We start from the raw sequence: 24,348 nt of genomic DNA, 5'->3' as shown, positions 1-24,348 counted from the left end.
ATTTTTAAGAAAGACACATCCTTTCCAAGTGAGCTTTCCAGCAGTCAGAAATAGTGTTTTTTTTTCCATATGTAACAATCAGTGTGAGTATCACAATATATTAAGACGCCAGCATTTGCTCAGCAGAGTCTGAGGGAACCTTGCCAGAAATCTTTGCTGTCAATCCAGCCCGTTCTAACATATGTCCTGTCATGGTCATTTTCTAATTATGTTTATAATGATGCAACTGCCTTATAAGCTTACCTTCCATGCCAGCTGCTCAGTCAGTCAGTCCATCGGGCTCGCAGCCGAAATACATCAGAATAGTGCAAAGCGGTATCCTGTCCCTGCATCTGTCATTTTCCTGAGAGCATTCTATTACCGTCGGCTGGTGGGAGCCAGGAAGTCTATTTGAATTCCAGCAGCCACTCTCTGACATGATTCAAGTTAAACTAGGTGGCCATGCCGAACGTGAGCCCTCGCCGCAATTGTTATGCAGCTGCTACATGCCTGGCGTCACAGCTCTCCATGTCTTGCTCAGGGCTTGTCACTCCAACTAATCCCGGCACTCACTGGAGGAAAGCTCCCTCAACCCCAAGGACAAATGCCATTTCTCAGACCACAGCCTTCGTCGGTGGCAGTGAACAGCCCAAAGGTGACCAAAAAACAAAGGATTACATTCTCCATAGTCTTTGGAGAAAGCTGAAACCGTTTGTCCCTCCCCCCCCCCCCCCCCCCGCCAAGTAATTGTGAGACTTACCAAAGCTACAAATCAAACTGGTTGAGAGAGATAATGAAGTGTGTGCTCTGCACAGACTTTGAAACTCAAAGGTTTGTGCACTTGTGAAAGCGAATTGATTCCAATTTAAGCTTGGTGCCCACACTTTGATTAGATTCCCTACAGTCTGGAAACAGACCCTTCAGCCCAACAAGTCCACACCGACCCTCTCAAGACCCATTCCCCTACCCTATACATACCCCTGACTAATGTACCTAACATGATGGGCAATTTAGCATGGCCAATTCACGTACCCTGCACATCTTTGTGATTGTGGGAGGAAACCAGAGCAGCCGAAGGAAACCCACGCAGACACGGGGACAATGTGCAAGCTCCACACACAGTCGCCTGAGGAGGGAATCAAACCTGGGTCCCTGGCGCTGTGGCAGCAGTGCTAACCACTGAGCTATCATGCCACTTTGAGGAGGGGAAGGTGGAGGGGGTGAAGGGGTAGTTAGGGATGTTTACCTTCACTACTTGGATGATAAATGGACAGTGTAGGTGTTCATTTTTAATAATACTCGCCAAGTTTCATTGGCATAGAAAACTAATGACAATAAAAATCTAAAGCGAGTTGCTGCTCCATTCCATTGGTATACTGTTCTAGGAGTCAAGATGAAAAGTTACTCCCTTGCCACTTTCACATACCAGTACAGTCACCAGCATGGGTCAGGATTCCTCAGCATTCCCAAATGGCAGCTTCATTTGGCAATACACTGGGCTCAGAAATTTGAGGAAAATGCCGCTCCCGGACGTGCTGCAACATTCAGTTGAGGGGATGCTGCAATTCCCAAAGCAAACTTCCAACTGGATTAAATGATCTGTTTAGTTAAATATCCCACAGTATTATTCACTGAAGAGATGTGCCCAATTATTCTGTCCAACTTGCATCCTTCAATGAACAACAACAAACTGGACCATCGTTTCCTTGCTGCTTATGAAATCTTACTGGAGTTAAATGGATCATTTTACCTACCAATAGGTATCAAAATTCAAAACTAATCCATTGGCTGTAATGAGACATTCTGGCAATATGAAAAGTCCTTTACAAGGACTGATCTATCCTTATTATTGTCCATGACAACATTTCACAATTGGGGAATTTCCCATTGCATCACTACCAGTGTCCCTCTAATTCTGTATACCAGTGTGTTAATCTCCTCCAGGCAAACAACTCTCAGATGTCTGCTTTCACTTAATTCTAGCCACTTCAGCATCCCCATTTTAATCGCTTCATTCTTAGTGCACGTGCTTTCATTTCCCCTCACTGTACGCTCCAAATCTCCAACCGCAAATGATTTTGCCTTCAACTTTGCTTTCTTCCTCTTCGACCAAACTTTTGGTCATCATACATAATATGGTCACACTTTTCTTGATAATACTCATGGGAAATGTCATGGGATAGTTGATTGTGTTAAAGATATAAATGAGTTGTTGTTTCCTCAGTACTAATATATAACGACTTAGAAACATGTCAACACACCTCCACTAGAAAACTGTTTCAAACCTGACCGAGGTGCAAACAATACCGTACAGTCCAATGGACAATGAGCAAAGAACTGTTCAATGTACTGAACCAAGAAACTGTCCGACACTCTGGTAAAATCTTATCAATTGTAGCATCATGGAGCTTGAAGAAAACAGGAGTAAATAAACATGGGGAGAAAACTCGATGAGTTGGATTCATGGTTAGTAGAGAGGAAGGTAGTTATGGTTAATGGAAGTGAACCTTCTCAGCTCCAGGACATTTCTCTTGGGACTCTTCAGGAGTGTCCTAGGCCCAACTATTTTCAGCTGTTTGAACGACCTTCCCTCTATCATTAAGGTCTGAAATGGTGACGTTAGCTGATGATTACATGATGTTCAGCAACATTTGTGACTCTACAGATACTAAAGCAGTCTATGACCAAATTCAGCCAAAGCTCGACAATATTAAGGTTTGACTGACAAGTAGCAAAATGCATTTACACCACATAGTGCCATGCACGATCCATCCCCAAAGAGAAAACCTAGCCATTGCCTCTTGACATTCAATGGCATTACCATCCCTACCTCTCCAATTATCAACATTTTGGGGGGTCACCATTGACCAGAAACGGAATAAATCATATACACATAGCAACGACAACAACAACAACATCAATGACTGGGAATCTAGTAGCAAATAACTCACCTCCTTACTTCCCAAAAGCCTGTCATTATCTACAAGGCTCAAATCAGGACCGTGATGGCAAACTCTCCATTTGCCTGGATGACTGCAGCTCCAACACTCAAGCAGCTTGACAGCATCCAGGAGAAAGCAGCCTGCTTGACTAGTATGCCCTCAACCACCTTCAGCACCAAATGTATGGGGGCACAATGTACTATCTACAAAATTCACTGTAGTAACTCAAAGCTCCTTTGACAACATCTTCCAAACCAGTGAACTCGATCTACCTTGAAGTAGAAGGACAGCAGATACATGGGAACATCATCATCTGTAATTTCCCCTCCAAGCCAGACCCTATTCTGACTTGGAACTATTCTTTCACTGTTGCTGGGTCAAATCCTGAACTCCCTCCCAAATTGCACTGTGGGTGCACATACACATGAACAACAGCTGTTCAAGAAGGCAGCTTACTACTGCCTACTCAAAAGGCAAATAGGGATGGGCAATAACCGCTGTGCCTAACTAAATGTACAATACCCAAAAGCCATCCATGATTTTTTTTTGAAAAGCCCAATCTTGAATATCATCCAAGTTTTGCTGCATTTTGAGATGGACTACTTAAGTATCTGAGGAGTTGTGAATGTGATTGAACATTGTTTAATGATTTTTGCACATTGCCACTTTTAAACTTGTGATGGAGGGTCAGTCATTGGAGAAACAGCTAAAGTTGATAGGGCCTTGACTCCACCTATGCTGAGGCCCCTTGCTGCCACTCTGCATTGATGGTAAGGGCAGTCGCCCCAAATTAGTTCAACCAACTGTCCTGAAAAAAATGGGGAATTTGTGTTTTAATTTAGACTTAATGCATCATCATTCTTAGTCAAAATAACCCCAAGTGGATCAATTCTAATTTACTGTATCTATTCATGTCCAGATCAGCACATTCCCTCCATGAGTACCTCATCAGGTCCACGCGCCCCCAACAACCCACCCTCCTCTCCTGGCACCTTCCCCTATCACTGCAGGAATTGCAAAACCTGTGCTCACACCTCCCCCCAAGGCCGCAAAGGAGCCTTCCACATCCAAAGTTTCAACTGCACTTCCATACATCATTTATTGTATCCATTGCTTCTGATGTGGTCTCCTATACACTGGGGAGACCGAACACGTTCTCGCAGAGTGCTTCATAGAACATTTCTGGGACCCCCATACCAATCAACCCCACTGCCCTGTGGCCGAATATTTCAACTCCTCCTCCCGCTCTGCCAAGGACATGCAGGTCCTGGGCCTCCTCCAGCGACACTCCCTCAACATCCATCGCCTGGAGGAAGAACGCCTCATCTTCCACCTCAGGCCCCTTCAACCCCATGTCATCAATGTGGACTTCACCAGTTTCCTCATTTCATCTCTTCCACCTTATACGAGGTTCCAACCTTTCAGCTCAGCACCGCCCTCATGACCTGTCCCACCTGTCAAACTTCCTTCCCACCTATCCACTCCAGACTCCTCTCTGACCTATCACCTTCACCCCCACCTCCATCCACCTATTGCACTCTCAGCTACTTTCTCCCCAGCCCTACCCCCCTCCCATTTATCTCTCCACCCCCAAGACTCCCAGTCTCATTCCTGATGAAGGGCTTTTGCCCGAAACGTTGATATTCCTGCTCCTCGGATGCTTCCTGACCTACTATGCTTTTCCAGTACCACTTTAATTTTGACTCTAATCTCCAGCATCTGCAGTATCCACTTCTGTCTCAGAAGTTGGAGGACTTGAGCTAAATGGAGAGGCTTAATAGGCTGGGGCTGTTTTCCCTGGAGTATCGGAGGCTGAGGGGTGACCTTTTTGAGGTTTATAGAATCATGAGGGGCATGGATAGGGTAAATAGACAAGGTATTTTCCCTGAAGTGGGGAGTACAGAACTGGAGGGCATAGGTTTAGGATGAGAGGGGTAAGATTTAAAAGAGACCTCAGGGGAAACGTTTTCATGCAGAGGATGGTGAGTGTATGGAAAGGAGCTGCCAAAGGAAGTCGTGGAGGCTGGTACAATTGCAGAATTTAAAAGGCATCTGGATGGGTGTATGAATAGGAAGAGTTTAGAGGGATATGGGCCAAGTGCTGGCAAATGGGACTAGATCGGGTTAGGATAGCTGGTCGACATGGACAAGTTGGACCGAAGGGTCTGTTTCTGTGCTGTACATTTCTATGACACTGAGTAAGAAACAGAAGGAAAGTGTCTGTATTCCTCATAACATTTTGAAATTTGGCAGATTTTCATTTGATATTATATCAAAAACATATCCAGAAATCATTAGGAATTGAGAAAGAAAGAGAAACAATACTTGGATTATCGAGAGTTAAGCTTCTTGAACTGAAGACATACAGAGACACTGTTTCACACAATAAAACCGTCCTCACTTCTGCAATTCATCTTTGTGCTGGGATAGAGTTACAATTGTTGAAGTTCAACCCAAAATGTATGGCCTGAACTTTTCTACTGCTGGCAAGTCATGCCAACACGAGTCAGGCAGTCAGGAATTCTACTTCATTGGGAACCGGTCACTGTAAACGCACCCTAACCTAAACCACTCACCTAATCTCCATTTTCTTAAGTGATTTTTGAATGGTCAAGGACGCAGCTAATTTTCGCCAGTTCCAGATCCATGCACCGTGAGTAGTAGGAGTCTGCCAAATGATTGAATACCTGTGAACACAGTCAAGAAACTAATATATCTGGGAGGAGAAAGTGAGGACTGCAGATGCTGGAGATCAGAGCTGAAAAATGTGTTGCTGGAAAAGCGCAGCAGGTCAGGCAGCATCCAAGGAGCAGGAGAATCGACGTTTCGGGCATAAGCCCATCTTCATTCCTGAAGAAGGGCTTATGCCCAAAACATCAATTCTCCTGCTCCTTGGAAGCTGCCTGACCTGCTGCGCTTTTCCAGGAACACATCAAACTAATATATCTGACAAGATTCCAATACATTGTGATTGCAGGAACTACTCAACACATTACCTGTGGCTGATCTCTGCACACGACAAAAAAAATCTGATCAATGCCAAATTAAAACAAAACAAACCTGCAGATGCTGAATATCTGAAACAGAAGCAGAAAGTGCTGGAGTAACTCAGCAAATCTGGCAGCATCTGTGGAGAGAAACTACAGTTAACATTTTAAGTCCAGTGACCCTTCTTCTGAACCCAGTTTTTCAGACATTTCTGTCTTCGAATCAGATGACGCCATAGTACCATGGTCACCAATGGACTACCAGATAATATTCATTTACCGAACTATCATTCCAGTTCACATCTTTCCAGACAGCTATAGACTGAATAAGTGTGGTTCTACAATTACTTTATACATCATAATCTTATTCTAGATTTTAGGGGTATTATTAAAGAGAAGCATCATTTCACTTTTCACAGTAGAATATCATGAAGCAGTCAGGTGCTTAGCTCAGTTAGAAATTGCAAGTAAATCACCAGCCAGCAGAATATAGCACAACCCATTTATATTGGAACTTTAGAGCACAAACTTCAGTCAAATCGATATACAACACAGAGAAGGAACAAACATTTTTATTTAACAGAGAGGTCAATCTGAAATTAAGAATCTAAGAGATGTCATGTGGAATACACCAATATGCAATACATTTGCAGATTGCCTTCCTTCCTCGCACACATTCCTGTATTTGGCCAAGATATCCCCATTTTGGCCTGTCAGAAGCTACAGCTGAGCATTATGGGACAGGAGATTTCTCTTTCACAAAGCGGCTGACTCCCTTTCCTAAATATTCCAATGTAGGCTGGTAAAGCAGACGTGACAATCTTTAATTAGATTAGAGTATTTACAGCGTGGAAACAGGCCTTTCGGCCCAACAAGTCCACACCGACCCGCAACCCACCCATACCCCTACATCTACCCCTTACCTAACACTACGGGCAATTTAGCATGGCCAATTCACCCAACCTGCACATCTTTGGAGTATGGGAGGAAACTGGAGCACCCGGAGGAAACCCACGCAGACACAGGGAGAACGTGCAAACTCCACACAGTCAGTCGCCTGAGGCGGGAATTGAACCCAGTTCTCTGGCGCTGTGAGGCAGCGGTGCTAACCACTGTGCCACCGTGCCACCCAAATTGCAGCTTCTACTCCAAACTAGCATCATATTTACAACGTTATAGACAGAAACATAACCATAGCTAATGAAAGGAAAGATCCATGATAATTCATCAGAAATATTTCCATCAACTAAATAACAATTTAATCTTCCCAGGTTATCTAAATTCTCCTACGCGCCTTATTCCACTTGGCCTGTTCATTTTTTTCTGTCAAGTGGAAGAATTCCATTGAAGAAACACATTGGAGTTTTGACCTGTTGGTAACAAAATCTTAATATTTAATTAGCAGTCCAGACTGGGGAGTACAGAGAACCCCATGTTTGATGGAAAGACATTGTTGTAAATGTCCTCTTTTCATGATTGTACAGCATCCTATTATCACCTTATTGATGTTTGTTTCAATGACTCTCATTTGAAATTCCTCATTACTATTAACTAAAAATTTATCAAATGCTAAGAAATGCATGTGAAGATTCTTTTGGCACACAGTTAGTGGCCCTACCTCTAAACCAAAAGAGCTGGGTGCAAGTCCCATCTGCTCCAGAGATGTGATATTACATGCCTGAATCAGGTTTTATTTTTAAGAAAATGAATAAATTTCAGCTAAGACAGGACTGAATTTTCACAACCTGGACATTTATGAGACAATGATCACAGTGCGAGACAGTGGAGGATGCCCCAGTTTGTAAATTTACCTAACTGCCTTTTCAAAAGAGAGATGGAAGAAAAAAATTAAAAATAATTTCTGCAACACAACCAATTAATTAGCACAAACCCATTGTCATTGGCTGTTTGCAATAAAGTGATTCAGAATTTTTGTAATTACTTTCACCTCTACTGCGACCTTCACAGTTTTCCATCATTAATGCAATTAATTACACATGTATTAATACTGTTACTGTTTTGAAAGGAAAAATTGACATTACATATTGTACAAACATACCTACAAAGTCTAACTCTTGTAGTAGCACTTAAATGCCACCCATTTGTGGAGAGAGCAATATCTAAATATTTGCTAGCAAATATCCAAAAACACAAACTCCAAACACAAAGAGGCTTCTGTATATTTAAAATGGCAATCTAGACAGATTTTAAGCAAGTTAAAGATAAATAATGTTACTTGGAAATTGTTTCCATGAAGGAATCATTTCAGTAGGAAAACAAAATCTGAAAATCACTCATGGCATTTCCAGTGTCCAGTTACCATCTAAAAGAAAGGGCCATCATATGCTCCATTATTATTTAGTCATGATTTCGAATGTCATCAGTGAATTAATTGCTATTATTAATATTTGGTAACCATGTGGAGCGATGCTCAAGTTTCACATGTTATGTTAGAACTGTGTATAGGAGTGATTCTCCTGCTCCTCAGAAGCTGCCTGACCTGCTGTGCTTTCCCAGCAACACACTCTCGGTTCCGATCTCCAGCATCTACAGTCCTCACTTTCTCCTGCAAGGAACTGATGACTGATAACCATTTTACACGTCTATCTCAAATTTAAATAGCAGGCATAACTCAACAGCACAAGCAGCATTCGTGCACAGCCCACAAGACTGAAATATCAAATGGCAAGATCCCTTCATTGCTTGGGCAAGACAACAACACTATACTAGGAGAAAGTGAGGACTGCAGATGCTGGCGATCAGAGCTTAAAAATGTGTTGCTGGAAAAGCGCAGTAGGCCAGGCAGTATCAAAGGAACAGGAGAATCGACGTTTCGGGCTTATGCTTATGCCCGAAACGTCGATTCTCCTGTTCCTTTGATGCTGCCTGGCCTGCTGCGCTTTTCCAGCAACACATTTTTAAGCAACAATACTATACTACCAAGTAGATATGACCCAAAGGCAACAGTTGTCTAATAGTGGTATCGAGCTGCACAATTTCTTTAATTTCAAGTGCTGACAGTATCAGAATGGCATTAGCTGTAACAATATTGGGATAGCTACAACAAGTGCCGATTTCAATACTGGAATCCCAAAACAGAAAAAGAATATGATATACTTCTTATAATTACCATTTGCAATGAGAATTTCAGTAGCCAATTGGGTTGATTAAGATTCAGAATGGCAGTGATTCAGTCTGGTCTCTTAAAATTGGTCCATTGAGATATTCCGTAAATGACAATGTTTGGAAAACTATCATGAACAACTCTCGGACAACTAAGGATGTTACGTGGATACTTAAGTTCTAACGTGTGGCTCCCTACTCTAAGTATTCTGCACACTTCTTTGGTTCTATAGTACGCAGAGCATAAAAAGAAAGCTTGACACGCTGTAATTTCTGTAACATGTGTAAACAGATTCACAATTGCTGTAGAGGATTTTTAGCTTGTCTCTTCAGATTGGCATTAGATAAAATGGCTCTCGCACCACATGAACAAAATGTGTTTTGATGCATAAAATCCTTAAACATTGCTAAAAATGAGACAAAAATGCTAAGCTTTTCTTCTTGCACTCTTTAGGACCAGGATGAAGGAAACTGCTATGAGAATGTGGGTGTACTGTACCTTTGAAAGAGTTAAAAACTCACAAAAACTACTTGACAGTACCAAGCATTCTGGCAAAAAAGTAACATTTGTTCAAACAACCTGATTAGCTGGTTGTTGGGAGACAAAAACAAAATTGAATTTGGCCAGTTTAAATTATACCCAAAAATACCCACCTCCAATCAAATTTGAATTGAGTAGATTGACAATCTTAAAAGCCAATGACATAATCTGATGCATTGGAGGTATAAGACCAAGGAAAATTGAACAGTTGAGAGGAGAATTGCCAAGCTACCAACATGTAAAAACTGCCTAAAATATAGCTCTCTTAAAAGGGTGCCTTTATTGAACAGTAACCTGTGAAGCAGAGTCCCCAAGAAGAAGCAAAGACGATAGGAACACAGAGGAGAACAGAAAGCAACTGGTTTTGAGATAAGAGGTTTTGTTTTGTAAATCTTATTTGGAAGTTTTATCAGACTAGTATTGTGGAAGGGGAAGGTAAAAGATAGGTTAGAGGAAGGAGTTGTAAATAGTTGTTAGTTAGTTATCCTCTGTTATACTTTAAGAAATAAAGTTGTTACTTTTACTTTAAATTAGTTCTTGGCCTCTCGAAGTTTTACACATTACTGCATGGGATAAATCTTTTCTATGTTGCCCAGTTAAAGTAAGCAGGAGGGTTTACCCCATATCATAATAAAACAGATTTGAACAAAGGGAGACCAATTTATAAGAGAAAATGAATGGTAAGTTATCCATAGTGTCCATGGATGTACAGGCTAGATGAATTTGTCATGGGAAATGTGGGGCTACAGGGACAAGGTGGGGGGGGGGTGAGTGCATCTGAGTGGGATACTTTTCAGAGGTTTGGTGTGGACCTGATGGGCCAAAAGACCTGCTTCCACATTATAAGGATTCAATGATTCTAAAATGGTGCTGATTGGTTGGGCCATCTATGGCATGGAGATAAACAGTCAACTGTCAATCTTAATTCTCAGAACAAGCGGGTTGATTCTGATTGGTTGGAGTATTATCATGGAAATGCAATGATTGGCAGGTGTTGATGACATTTCGGGTGCATTGAGGGCAAAAGAAATTTCGACAAACAGAATCTGTAGAGTCCTGTGTATTAATATACATAGACTCTAGCACACACAAAAGCATCACATGGCTGATTTAACAGAGTCATACTGAAAGGAAACAGACCCTTCAGTCCAATTCATCCATGCTGACCAGGTTTCCCAAATGAAAGTAGTCCTATTTGCCTGCATTTAGCCCATATCCCTCTAAACCTTTTCTATTCATAAACATGTCCAAATGTTTTTTAAATGTTCTAACTGTCCCTGCATTTACCACTTACTATGGCAGCTCATTCCATTTACATACCACCCTCTTGTGTGAAAAAGTAACCCCTCAGGTCCCTTTTAATTCTTCCTCCTATCATATTAAAATTATGCCCTCTCGTTTGAACTCCCCTGCACTGGGGAAATGACCTGTACTATTCACTTTAACTATGCCTGTCATGTTTTTATAATCCTCAATAAGGTCAGCCCTCAACCTCCTACACTTCACTGAAAAAAGTTCTAGCCTATCCAGCCTCTTCTCATAACTCAAAACCTCCAGTCCCAGCAACATCTTTGTAAAGCTTTTCTGCACGCTCTCCAATTTAATAATATACATCCAATAGCAATGTGACCAGAATGGCACACAGTACTCCAAAACAGGCCTCACCTACGTCATGTGCAACCGCAACACGATGGCCCAACTCTTCCAATGTTCTGAGCAATGAAGGCAAGTGTGCTAAAATGCTTTCTTAACCACTCTGTCTACCTGTTATACAACTTTCAAGGAAATATATGATTGAATCCCAAGGTCTAAGTGTTCAACAACTCTCCCCAGCGCCCTACAATTAACTGTGTAAGTTCTGCCCTGGTTTGCCTTACCAAAATGCAACACCTTGTATTTATCTAAATTAAACTCCATCTGCCACTCCTTGACCCCATTGATCAAGAACCTTTGTGATGTTAGATAACATTCTTCACAAACACCAATGTGTGTGTCATTCACAAGCTTATGAACAATGTTTCCTGCATCCTGTATTCTCATCCAAATCAGTTATATAAATGAGAAACAGCAGTGGACTCAGCATCAATCCCTGTGGATGACCACTGGTCATAGGCCTCCAATCTAAAATCAACACTCCACAACCACGCCAATTTTGCATTAATTTAGTAAGTTCACATTGGATTCCATGTGATCTAAACTTACTAACCAGTCTGCCAGGTAGAACCTTGTCAAAGGCTTACAAAGGCCACATAGACAGCATCTACTGCTATGCCCTTATCGACCTTCTTAGTCACATCCTGAAAAATCTCAATCAAGTTTCTTAAATTGATATCCGGTGCAACTCTTGGCACCATCCAGATTATGAATAAATGACTTTCAATAGCAGGATGACATCTAATGGTGGACAGATCATGCTCAGCTTTGCCAACACGAGCTGGTTGAGCATGACCAGCACGCAAATGGTTAACAGGGCATGTTGTTGCTAGTCTGACAGTTTATGGGATATTCAGACCTATACATTTGGTATCACATTAGCACTGAAGCTTTCATGACATTGCTCATTTGTGTAGAAGGCAAAATATCTTTTTTGGCTGGACAGCAACATCGGATTAGTGGAAAACAAGATCACTTGTGGGTTTACTGTAAAGTAAGACTGCAGAGTGTGGTGCTACAAAAGCACAGTAGGTCAGGCAGCATCCGAGGAGCAGGAGAGTTGATGTTTTGAGCATAAACCCGTCATCAACCCTTAACTCTCAACTCTGATCTCCAGCATCTGTAGTCCTCACTTTCTTCCTGTAAAGTAAGAATTAGATGGCTAGCTTCACCTGGGAGACACCTTTTCGGGTATTCTGAGGTAGACTGGGCACCAAATCAGAACCAAAAGTGATGGACATAAACCCTTTTTTTTAATGTACAGCAAGTAATGATTTGATCAGAATGAGCTGCCAGAGGAAGTGGTAGAGGCTGGTATAATTGCAACATTTAAGAGGCATTTGGATGGGTATATGAATAGGAAGGGTTTGGAGGGATATGGGCCAGGTGCTGACAGGTGGGACTAGAATGGGTTAGGATATCTGGTCGGCATGGATGAGTTGGACTGAAGGGTCTGTTTCCATGCTGTACATATCTATGACTCTAATAGCCATTATCATGCAGGATCGCTTTGACTGCATTATAAAAGTTTAAGTGGTGAGTAGATTGTCAGATGGTTAACCGTAATATTGCGAATAAGGTTGATGTTGAAGCCCATTGGACTGCTGGAATCCTGCCACATTTACTGAGAATTCACTGTAGGTTTTCAGTTGAAAACCTTTTGGAAGATTTCTCAACTGAGATATTGAAGAAAGAGAACTCATTTGATTGTTGCCTTTCCAGGGTAGATATCAGGTGTTTTCTTCATTCATGGGATACGGGTATCTCTGACTGGCCAGCATTTATTCCCCATTCCTGGTTCCTCTTGAGAAGGTGGCGGCGAGATGCTTTTTTGACGTGCAGCACTTCATAAGATTAGATAGACGCAAGATGCTGTTAGGGAGGGATTTCCAGGATTTTGACCCAATCACGGTGAAGGAACAGTGATATATTTCCAAGTACGAATCGTGATTGGCTTGGAGGGGAACTTGCAAGTGATGGTGTTCCCATCGTCTGCTGCCTTTGTCTTTTTAGATGGTAGCGTCATGCATTGGAAGATGCTGCCTGAGAAGCCTTGCAAACTTTCTGAAGGACATTCTGTTGATGTGCACAATGCTGCTCCTAAGTATCAGATTTGGTGGGAATGAACATTTGTGGATGTGGAGTCAATTGAGTGGAATGTTTTGTCCTGGATGGTATCAAATACATCTTGAGTGATGTTACATCTGCACTCCTCCAGGCAAGTGGGAGTATCCCAACATACTCCTGATCTGTGCTTTGTAGCTGACAAACAGGTGTTGTAGAGTCAGGAAAAGGGTTACTCACTGCAAGCCTCCTAGTATCTGACCTGATCTTGTAGCCACTGTTCTCATATGACTAGTCAATGATAACCTGCAGAATGTTGATAGTGGGGGATGTAGCTATGGTGATACAACTGAACAGCAAAGGTGATGGTTAGACGCTGTCTTGTTGGAAATGGTCATTCCCTGAAACTTAGGTAGCACAAATGCTACATACCACTTGTCAGGATGAGTTTATCAAGCTGTGTAAGGAAATTATTTGGTGCCAGCTATGGATTCAAATATCACAAATGTATCACCAACATTTTGGGAGAATGCAAAGGGTCAAAGCATGCTCCATTGAAGATACAATTCTCATATGACCATTTAATATCAGAAGTCACACAACACTAGTTATAGGCCAATAGGTTCAATTAAAATAAAAAGCTTTCGGAGAGCTGCTCCTTCGTCAGGTGGATTTCCCCTGACAAAGGAGCAGAGTTCCAAAAGCATGTGATTTCAAATAAATCTGTTGGACTGTAACCTGGTACCATGCGACCTCTGACTTTATTCACTCTAGTCCAACACTGGCATCTCCACATCATGAACAAAGATATGAGCAAGAGTCTTACTTATGACTGGTGGCCTAACAAACAGCACCCTCTTCACATGGTGTATGTGTTCTTTTTCTCACATCCTCGTCCTGATGAACACAAGACATAAGCTTTGAATTGTTGTCTCCTTTTAGCCATGCTTACGTTCTGGATCACCAAGCAATTATTTCCACTTTCTTCTCAGTCTTCTTGGGATTCTCCCAGCCCATTGCCTACCATTAAGAGAAAAGCAGATAACCAAATCTCAGGAGAAACCCAAAGTGAGGAATGCTTAGAAATTTACAGCCCAGGTGGTGGGAACTTGTCCCTTTGGTTTTATTCTCTCTCCTCACTGTGGGGAAAGAAACACTTAACAGGCTTTCAGCCAACACTTCCACATCAGCAAGAACGCTCAATCAGTATAGCCAAATGTCAACACAGCACTCTGAATTCTCAAGAAACTGCACCAATCATATCAATGCACAATTGATTAAATGGACGTAGATGGAATATAAGGCGAGTATTGCAATGCTTACCATAAAATTCAGAATACAGAATCAACATTGATTTTCCTTTTATAAAACATGGTTGGCTACTTTGGGGTTCTTTGAGGATTTTTGCAGAGTAGATAAGACTAAACCAGAAAATGTAGCCTTCAGAGCATTCTACAGGCACCGGATAATAACATTACACAAGTTGGAGTTGGGGAAATATTAACATGGAGAGTGAATAACCTAACAGAAGACAGAGGTCATTATAAATGGGTCATTTGCAGATTGGCAACAGTGGAATGCCACAGTGAATAGTGTGAAGGCCTCAATTGTTTGCATATAACCTTTACAACTTGAATGAATGGACCAAGTGCACTGTAAGCATGTTTGCTGACAATACACTGATAGAAAAATAATTTGTGAAGGCACAGGGATTTTGTGTTGTTCTGGAATCCCAATCCAAATGCCAGGTTGAATTCCAGACAAACAAATGCTGGTGCATGTGGCCCTCTGTAAATAATTCCGACGCAGGCATGCATTTCAGTGGTTGACTTCTGGAGCCTTGTCCAACCAAGGACGGATGGCATTTCTGGCATTTTGAATTCCAGGGAGCAGTAGAGACTGCATCATTGAACGTACTCAAGGTTCTGTTTGACAGATTTTTAGTCTACAAGGGAATCAATGGTTTTGGAGGGCAGATGGAAAAGGCAAGTTAAGGAAAAGAGAAGATCAGTCCTGATCTTATTGAATGACAGAGCAAGTTTGAGGGAAGTCAAATGTTCCAATTCAGCTCCTATTTCTCCTGTGCTTATAGTAAGGTGCTATCCATATTGATTCCTTGAAAATGGAATATTAAGCATGTGGAGGAATGAATAGTAGATTCAAATCAACTGAATTTGCATCTGTGTTCATGTCCAATTTCACCCTGGTGACTTTTAAATTAAACCTACAAACCTGTAGCATCTTCTCCTCGGTACACCGATGACAAAGATGATGATTACGTTCAGAATTCCTGAAGGAAATGTTTTGGGAACAATAAAGCATATATTAGGGAAAAAGCAGAATTTTAACATTATGTTCTTATTTTAAAAGATAAGGTTCATCAAGTTTAAGCTGATGTCTCCTCATGTCAATACAATCAATCTGCCACTATCAGAAGATGGTAAAAAACTCACTTATTAATGTCAGCATATCCATCATGGGTGTATTAGGACTGCCAAAGGGGAGTTACTGGGAAATATAATTGTCAGAGAGGCACACAAGGCAATAGCATTTGGAAAGCTGTCAGAAATATCAAGAAGGAGGGGCAGTTGCTTGTTTAGGGAACTAAACAATCCGCAAAGAGATGTTGGTATGGAGGAGGAATGGTTTGAAAGAATAAAGCAGATGAAAATCATGTTGGAAAATTTGAGTCAATTCATTTTAGTAATAAAATGACAGATGTTACAATAGCCTAGATATAATCTCAGTGTTGTGAAAGTGCAGAGGCAATTGGAGGCACATGTTAATAGCATGTTAAATGGTACGTTTGACGAAAAGTGAGGGATAGCATGTTAGGAGCAGCATGTCTAAAATCAAGGTGTCAACCTGTTGACACTACCAAACAGGACAAGGTTATTCCACAACCAATGGACATCAATGACACTCAACAATATTGCTCAAAAATACCCTGCTCACTGACATCCAGCTAAAGGTTCCACCAAGGCCACTCAGTTCCCGACCTCATAATAGCTTTTATTCAAACATGGATAAAGGGGCACTTTCCTGTAATGAGAGGACGGTGATAGCCCTTGACATCAAGATCATATTTGACAAGTGTGGCATCAAGGAACCCTGGAAAAGCTGAAGTCAATGGAAATCAAGGGAAAACACATCTCTAGTTGAATCATACCTGACAAAAAAGGTCTATTGTTGTAATGGATGTCCAGAACATCTCTGCAGGATTTCCTCAGGATAGCATCTTAGGCCCAACCATCTTCCAATGCTTCAACAAGGTCCTTCCATCACAAGGTCAGAAGTGGGGCTGTCTACCAATGATCACACCATGTTCAGTGCCATTTGCAACTTCTCAGGTACTGATTAGATTAGATTCCCTGCAGTGTGGAAATAGGCCCTTCAGCCCAACAAGTCCACACCAACCCTCCAAAGAGCAACCCATGCAGACCCATTCCCCTACTCCTAACACTATGGGTAATTTAGCATGGCTAATTCACCGAAACTGCACATCTTTGGACTGTGGGAGGAAACCTGAGCACCGGGAGGAAACCCAAGCAGACACTGGGAGAATGTGCAAACTCCACACAGACAGTTGCCCAAGGCGGGAATTGAACCTGGGTCCCTGGCGCTGTGAGGTAGCAGTGCTAACCACTGAGCCAGTATGCCACCTAATACATTCCAAGCTCCATTTACTGCAAGATCTGGACAATGTCCACCATTAAGCTCCAAGTGGCAAGTTGCACAAATGCTTTGCAATGACCATCTCCAGCAAGATAGAATCTAACCACCTCCACTTGATATTCAAATACATCACTTACTCTCCCACTACCAACATCCTGGAGATTTCCATTGACCAGAAATGCGCTGGACAAGCCATATCAGTCCTGTAGGTGGAAGGGCAGGTCAGTGGTGATAAGGTGAGTTACTTGCTGTTAAATTCCTGACTCCCCATAGCCTGTCATCAAAGACCCAAATGAGGAATGAGATGGAATGTGTTGGATGAGTGCAGCTCCAACAACAATCAAAAAGATTGACATCAACCAGGTCACAGCAGCTTGCTGGATTGGCAATACATTCACTCCTTCAAATACCGTCACTCAGTAGCAGCAATGTATACAATCCACAAGATGCACTGGAGATATTCTCCAAGGCCCTTTCGGCAGCACCTTCCTAATCATAACTACTGACTTCATTAAGACAAAGACAGCAGATACATAAGAACACTGCCACCTATGAGTCCCTTTCCAAGCTACTTATCATCCTGACTTGAAATGTATCATCACTTCTTCACTGTCACTAGGTCTCAATCCTGGAACCCCCTCCCTAACAGAGTTATGGGTCTACCTGCAGCAAATAGTTCTCAATGATTAAAGAAGGCAGCTTACCACCATTTCAAGAATAACTAGGATGGGCAATAAATGCTGGCCTAGCTAGCAATGCCTACATCCTATGAATGAAATGTTCCTTCAGCTTAAAAACAGCAAATAAGTTTTGTTTCTAAATTATCACAAGAGATCCTAATTTTTTTTTAAATGCTTTAATGAGCCTATATGAAATTATAAGACCTCAGGCAGTTAGAGAATAGTATGCAGGATTGGAATTCACACTAGTGGCTTTGGAGAATATTTATGAGCAATTACATGTATCAGGAAGGACTTGAAAAACTGTGCAGTGGTGGTGGTGAAGTTCTTGTGATGAGTTTCATTCAAATAACATAGATAAAAGAGTTGGTATAAGAACACAGGAAATAGGAGCAAGAGTTAGAAATTTAGTCTCTCAAGTCTGCTCTGTCATTTAATACATTGTGGTCAATCTCAGCTCGGCCTCAACTCCACGTTCCATACCCTTCAACTCATTACAAATTAAAAATCTATCTCCATTATTTACTTAATGTCCCAACGTCCAGTATGCACTGAGGTAGTGAATTCCACAGATGTATTATCCTTAGAGAAATTATTTCTTTTTGACTGTATTAAACCTGCTACACCTTAATCTAAAATGGTGGCCTCACATTCTAGATTGCTCCACATTAGGAAACATCCTTTCTACATCTATATTGTCAATCCCCTTCATTCTGAATTAGCTTTATTTTCATAAATAATATACATAAATTAGATCTCCTCTCCTTCTTCTAAATATTTGCAAATATAAGCCTAAACTGCTCAATCACTCTTCATAAGACATAGATATGATAGAAGTGTTTAAAATAATGGAAGCATATAACATATCAAGCAGAAGCATTTGAAAGGTCAAGAACATGGTAGCTAGAATTGCAAGAGGTTTAAATGAGACAAGTTTAATTAGAGATCAAACTATGGAATTTATTTGGATGCTATTGGCTGAGACACAACCACAATGTCAACATTATAGTGAACATGGGGATGATTGAAAGGGTGTTGAAGAAATCTAGGAATAGGATGGGTAATTGTGATTCTGAACATTTATCACAAGGTAAGTGAATACTAATGTGGACTGACTGAGCCAAATGTAGTTTTGCATACGTAACTACCCAAACAAGCATTTGACTTGGCTCTTGGTCTTAAAATGTTCACTAACCAAGAATCCTGTAGTTTAACTTGATTTGTCTCTTCACCTTCTAATCTTAAACTGGTACCTGCTATTCTGGAGACGATGTGAGTTTCAAGCATATTATTTAAATCAATAATCTAGTCCTATAACAGATTTGAATATTTTAAAAATATTTTCCCTGAGCTCTACTTCTACAAAGTAAACAATCCAGTTTGTCAGCCTCCTCAAAATGCAGTAACAGGGGTTCAATTCAGTTGGGTTTTTTTTGGATTCCTTTCAATACTTGAATATTCTTACTGTCATATGGCAACTAGGATGGTGCACAGCACTTGTGACAATATCATTGCTTTGTCACTTCCTCGAATTTATCCTTTATCCATCTGTCTGTAGAAGATTTGATTAACAATGTGAAGTTGGATTCCATGATACCCACCAATAGCACCAGAATGTACATCACTGAAAGAAATATAGCACATAATCTAATTCTGTGGTTTTGTTATGTTATTTTTATTTGACCACCCTTTCCATCGTGATATATTCTGTGGTATAGTGACAGCCTGAAGTGTATTGTTCATTCTTCTTCATTCAGTTATGTCCTTCCAGGACTGAGGCATTTGAGCATTAAACCTACTGCAACATTTTTTGTATTAGTTTGAATTTTCAGGATTTCCTTAAAACTAATCATGTACAACTTCCTATCAGCATTGTCAATCAAATTTGCTCCACAGTACAATTTAACAAAAATATTGAATGTAATGAAGTAACATTTCTGAAATCACAAAAGTGAATAAAAGCTTTATCAATTTAGATATGACTAGAAAGAAGGTAGTGCCTTGTAAAATATTGCACAACTCAAAGTTTGTTTGAAATTTGGCTTTGAACGTTTACTCTGTCAATTGCTGGTAAGGTAATCAAACACATATCACATGATCAGTTACACATTTCCTTCCCAAACATCTTAGAATAATCTAATTACAATGGTATAAAATACACATACTATAAACAGAACAGATGAATTGCAAATGAGCTGAGTTTAGAGTACTTCCAAAGTAAATCAAATAAAACAGAACACAACGAATTACATTTAGCTCAAAGAAGCAGAGAAAAATACTCACTGGTACAGTTATTTCATCTTGTGTTGTCAATGTAATAATGTTCAATAAGGATAAGAGGTTTCTTGCTTTATTGATGAAATTTCAAATCCATTAAGATTGTGAAGTTACGTATTGTTAGTGCAAAATTATGTTAAGGCCTTGGCGATTTCCCAGACAACTTCTGTAAGAGTGTAGTCTATGAAACTGACTGTAGAAATGCTACTCAGGAATGAATAGTCACTCAGGACATTATTAGTCCTAGTGGCACAGTGCAACGTTTGTCCTCATACAGTATTGCTGCATTCCTGAATTTACAATTCTTCTATATGACAAACAGCTTGGTCAATATAAGTACTCTATACTTCAGTGCATTCAATCCAGAAATGCTCTGAGCGTAATATAAGTCTATTGTGCAATTCCCAGTGCATAACAAAGGTGTTTTAGTGCAAATGAAAAGCAGTAGTTATGCATAACTTAGCCCCTCTCCCTTCAAAGAAACTCATGTAGCTAAAGATATCAAAGTACCTCATCCAAAGAATTATGGTGAAAGATATTCTCAAAATTAGATATATGAAATATAATTTTACTGTTTCATATAAAATGACTAAAATCTGTCCAGAAATTTGATAATGTCAACTCAAGCTGCAATTTTACTAACAACCGCTAATCACAAAAAACATTCATTGCAAATAGGAAGCTTGTATACACTAACTTACAGATTGGAGTTCAATGCAAGTTAGTTTGTTCACCCCATGTTACTGGTCAGATACTAAGAACGATCATTATCCCAGCAATTTATTCCTTTGTTCATTATTTGATATACCCTTTCCACTGAATGTATTTGTGCTATTATTAAAAACAGGAGGACAATGAAACATGCTACACTTGACAATTTGTTCAGAATATTAAGGGTTGGATTTCATCTTCGGGGGACTTTCCAGCCAAATGTTCTGATAATGGACATGTCAGAGCCACACTGAGTTCAAGCTTCTATTTAAATAATGCTGGAAGGTACTACAGGCATCAAATGGGTGCCCTGATGCCACTTGCCAATCAATGTGATATCAACCAGTCTGGAGGTCACCCAGCCACACCACATGTCTGTCTCACCTGCCCCTTCTTCCTTATCAAGATAATTCTAGCCCTTCGATTTCTCAAAAGATGTTGTTCTGTTGACACAGACTGACTTCAGTCAGGATTATAATGGGATTAGATGTGAAATGGTACTCGGCCCAGTTTCCAACAACTTTCTGACAGATGTTTAAGGTTAAACTCTTCACAGTACTGAAGCATGACCATGCATTGCAGCACTGCTCCCTTAAATTTGTTACTCCGGACTATAACCTGTGCTAATTTTGAATATGACATTCACTACTTTAAAACATAATGCTCAACCAATTCATCAGCAAATCAGATGGGGAAAATAAATTCAAGTGAAAAGTAGTAATATTTCTGCAGTTGTAATACCCATTCTTTTAAATTTGTAGTCAGGGTTCTTTTTATTTGGCTGTTGGGATTAAAATTGCACTTTTTATGAATTCACTTCTTCACAAATCTCATCAGACATTACATAAAATTCAAAGTCATAGTTCATAATATTGGTGGTTATACTGTATTTCTTTCAACCAAATAATACTTCCGAGGCTTTCTCTGTGGAAAACACATCGATAATAAAGTTTACGTCTAAAGCCAATAACAAGGAATTCAAGTATTAAAACACTTAAATTCTTTGATAAGAGTAGCTTACTGTGACTGCATAAAGTTCCTTTAGTTAGCACTATTTGTAACATTTCATTGTCATTTAAAAAAGAACTAAGCTCAAAATTCAAAATGATCTGACAATATTCCTTTGTAAACAACAGTAGATTGTTTACAAAGAAGGTGGATTGATCCACTATGTGCATTTTACCATGCTAATTATGTTATCACAACATGAAAGGATAGAGACAATACAGTGATCACTGGTTTGGCATCACAGTACACTAGAACTACATTTTATTGTGACATCTCCAGTTATTACTGTATACCTTATAGCTACTATTAGTTGTACAGGAGAAAATATAGTGAACCTAATCTTGAAAATAAAGAAACTGCAAAATGTTAGGGGAAAAAATGTATTTAGCACTGCTTGTTTTAATATATTAATCAGCTTGTGTCCTGCAGCAAGTTAGGTAGCAGTGGGACTGCAGTCTGCACTCAGAACAGCAGTTGTTTCCACAGCAACATTGTCTGTGTGGCATAATTCCACACAGCACACTTGCACAATTCATACTCAGTAAAACTAAAGGGGACAGCAGAAAATGCAATTCTGCTTTTCTTTTCTTTTTAAAGTAGAAATGCTTGCAAACAAATCAGAAAGGGCTTATGAAAGCTTTCCCAGTAAAAGGAGTTAAAATTCATCAATAGATCTTTCCACGGTTAATACTCATGGTAAATTGGAGGATATGCTGCTTTTAAGTGCACAAGGATTGCACAAGGTAACAGATTATTCTTACAGAAAACAAAAGTTGTGTGTTATATTTGTGACATGCTGTCAAGGTCACAGAGTCATACAGCATTGACCCTCCGTTCCAAATACTGTAGTCGATACTGACCTTGTTCCAAAACTAAACTAGTCCCATTTGTCTGCATTTGGCCCATATCCCTCAAAACATCTTAAGTGGTCAACTAACTAGAAATATAAAACTATATCTGGAATGGAATGTGATACTTAAATCATAAACACATTGTGAAACATGTACAGAAATAAGTATATTAACAAATGTGCAAAAGAGACAGAGAGAGTGTTCCAATGAAAGCAGCAGTTCTGTGGAGGCTGAATGACCATATTGATGACCATAAGGTACCAGAAAACTGGGTTAAATCCACACATCTTAACAGTGCACAGATGTGTTCTTTCAATGATTTTTAATGCACCAGAATCTAAATTGTAGTTTTAGAAATCAAAGTTTTAACTATAAATAAATGGAGGCATCTGATTGGGAAACTGATAGCCAAGCCTTGAAATAAATGTAATTCAAGCATTCTCTGGGTATATTACACTTAAAAATATCGTCTATGTTTGTCCTACAAGGACATAGTTGATACTGAAAGACGTGGACAAATCAACGATCCAGCTCTTGGTTTGTAATGGAGCTAGCAAGTGTACATAGTGGACAAATTAATCCATTAGATATATAAATTAACCATATGGGTTGTAGAGTCATAGGGATGGATCTGAGGTTTTTTGGCCAAGGGTCAATGTTGTCTCCATGAAGCCTAGCAAGAGAGTTTTCCCCCGATCATCCCAAAGTCACATCATTAACTATCTACCCAAATCCTACCATCATGTTCCTTCAAGTGAAACTACCCTGATTTGCCCATTTAAAATAGCTGGAGGTACTCAACATTGGCAGGACATTCCAGAGTGGATCAATACCCCATTTTTAGCGTCATCTTTAAAAGCCCATTGCACAACTATACAACCACTGTCAGCCCCCATCTGCAATGTGTGGTTTGTGACATTTGCCCCAGGCAAGACAGATGTGGGCAATTCAGTGCCCTGCTTTGCAGCCAGTTGCCAGGAGGACCCAGGTGGATGTGGTGGTTTAGAGGAAGGCTACCCCCTTCCCTTAGGACTGGCACAAACTGCAAGCCTGGTCTGAGATGAACGTTGTGAGCTGGAGTCACCTTGTACATGCTCAGACTTTCATGCCAAGAAATCTTAACATCCGGTTTTCTCGCTATGATATTGTCTGACAGGTAGATATGTATTAATAAGGCAAGACATGTGGTTAATGAGGCTGACAAATAATAATGACCCATAATAGATATGTAACCTTCCCTAGAGAGATTCTTGTTTTATTCCTGTGCTCTCGTTCTGCAGGTTAATTGTTGGGCAGTTTGATTTGTTATTTAGAAGTTAACAATCTGTATCAGGAATCTAATAGCCATATAAAGGAAAGTAAAGTTCAAGAAAAAGAATAATTTGTTTGGTTTCATGCATTTCCAAAACGAAACCATGACAATAATAGCTGAAATCTGGGAATAGGTGATGCATCAAACCATTCTTTCTGTAGTTAGTGAACAAAATTGACAGACCAGAAGCAGCAGGGAAACAAGTTACTCAACAAAAAGGAAGTTTGTATTCTCAGACTTGGATTTATAATAGCATCATCGACATCTCAAAATTCATCTGAAATGTTTTGCAGCATGAATCAAAATCAACCAGCAAAAGATCTGAAGGTAACAAATAAAAGAGATCATAAATAAGATCTCAGGCCTTGCAGAGGGACAGGATTCCAAACACCTGTCCAAGCTGAACTGTCAACATCTCGGAAACGTTGCATGTAATATTTATGATCAAAGTATGTAATATGGATAACAAAACCACATGCCATATGGAAAAGAAATGACAAGTGCAGAAATGGCCATCTCAACTAACAGACAACCTCATCTGTCTC

At 40.2% G+C, this 24,348-nt stretch overlaps 1 protein-coding gene across 14 annotated transcripts in view; it reads right to left on the bottom strand.

Moving 5' to 3' along the window:
* dmd (dystrophin) overlaps nt 1-24,348 on the bottom strand; it is a 1,983,813-nt gene that overhangs the window by 1,799,409 nt on the left and 160,056 nt on the right. Inside the window, exon 1 of one of the 14 annotated variants that reach the window (XM_072585001.1) lies at nt 244-449. The exons of the other annotated variants lie outside the window; for them this stretch is intronic. Within the exon in view, the coding sequence (XP_072441102.1) occupies nt 244-250 (7 nt within the window). The 5' untranslated portion in view covers nt 251-449. Of the gene's footprint in view, nt 1-243; nt 450-24,348 lie in introns of those variants that run through there. 14 annotated transcript variants of the gene reach the window in all.

This window comes from Chiloscyllium punctatum, chromosome 15, assembly GCF_047496795.1.
Source record: "Chiloscyllium punctatum isolate Juve2018m chromosome 15, sChiPun1.3, whole genome shotgun sequence".
In the NCBI taxonomy this organism is placed as follows: domain Eukaryota; kingdom Metazoa; phylum Chordata; class Chondrichthyes; order Orectolobiformes; family Hemiscylliidae; genus Chiloscyllium; species Chiloscyllium punctatum.
This window is presented reverse-complemented; position numbering and strand designations above follow the sequence as displayed.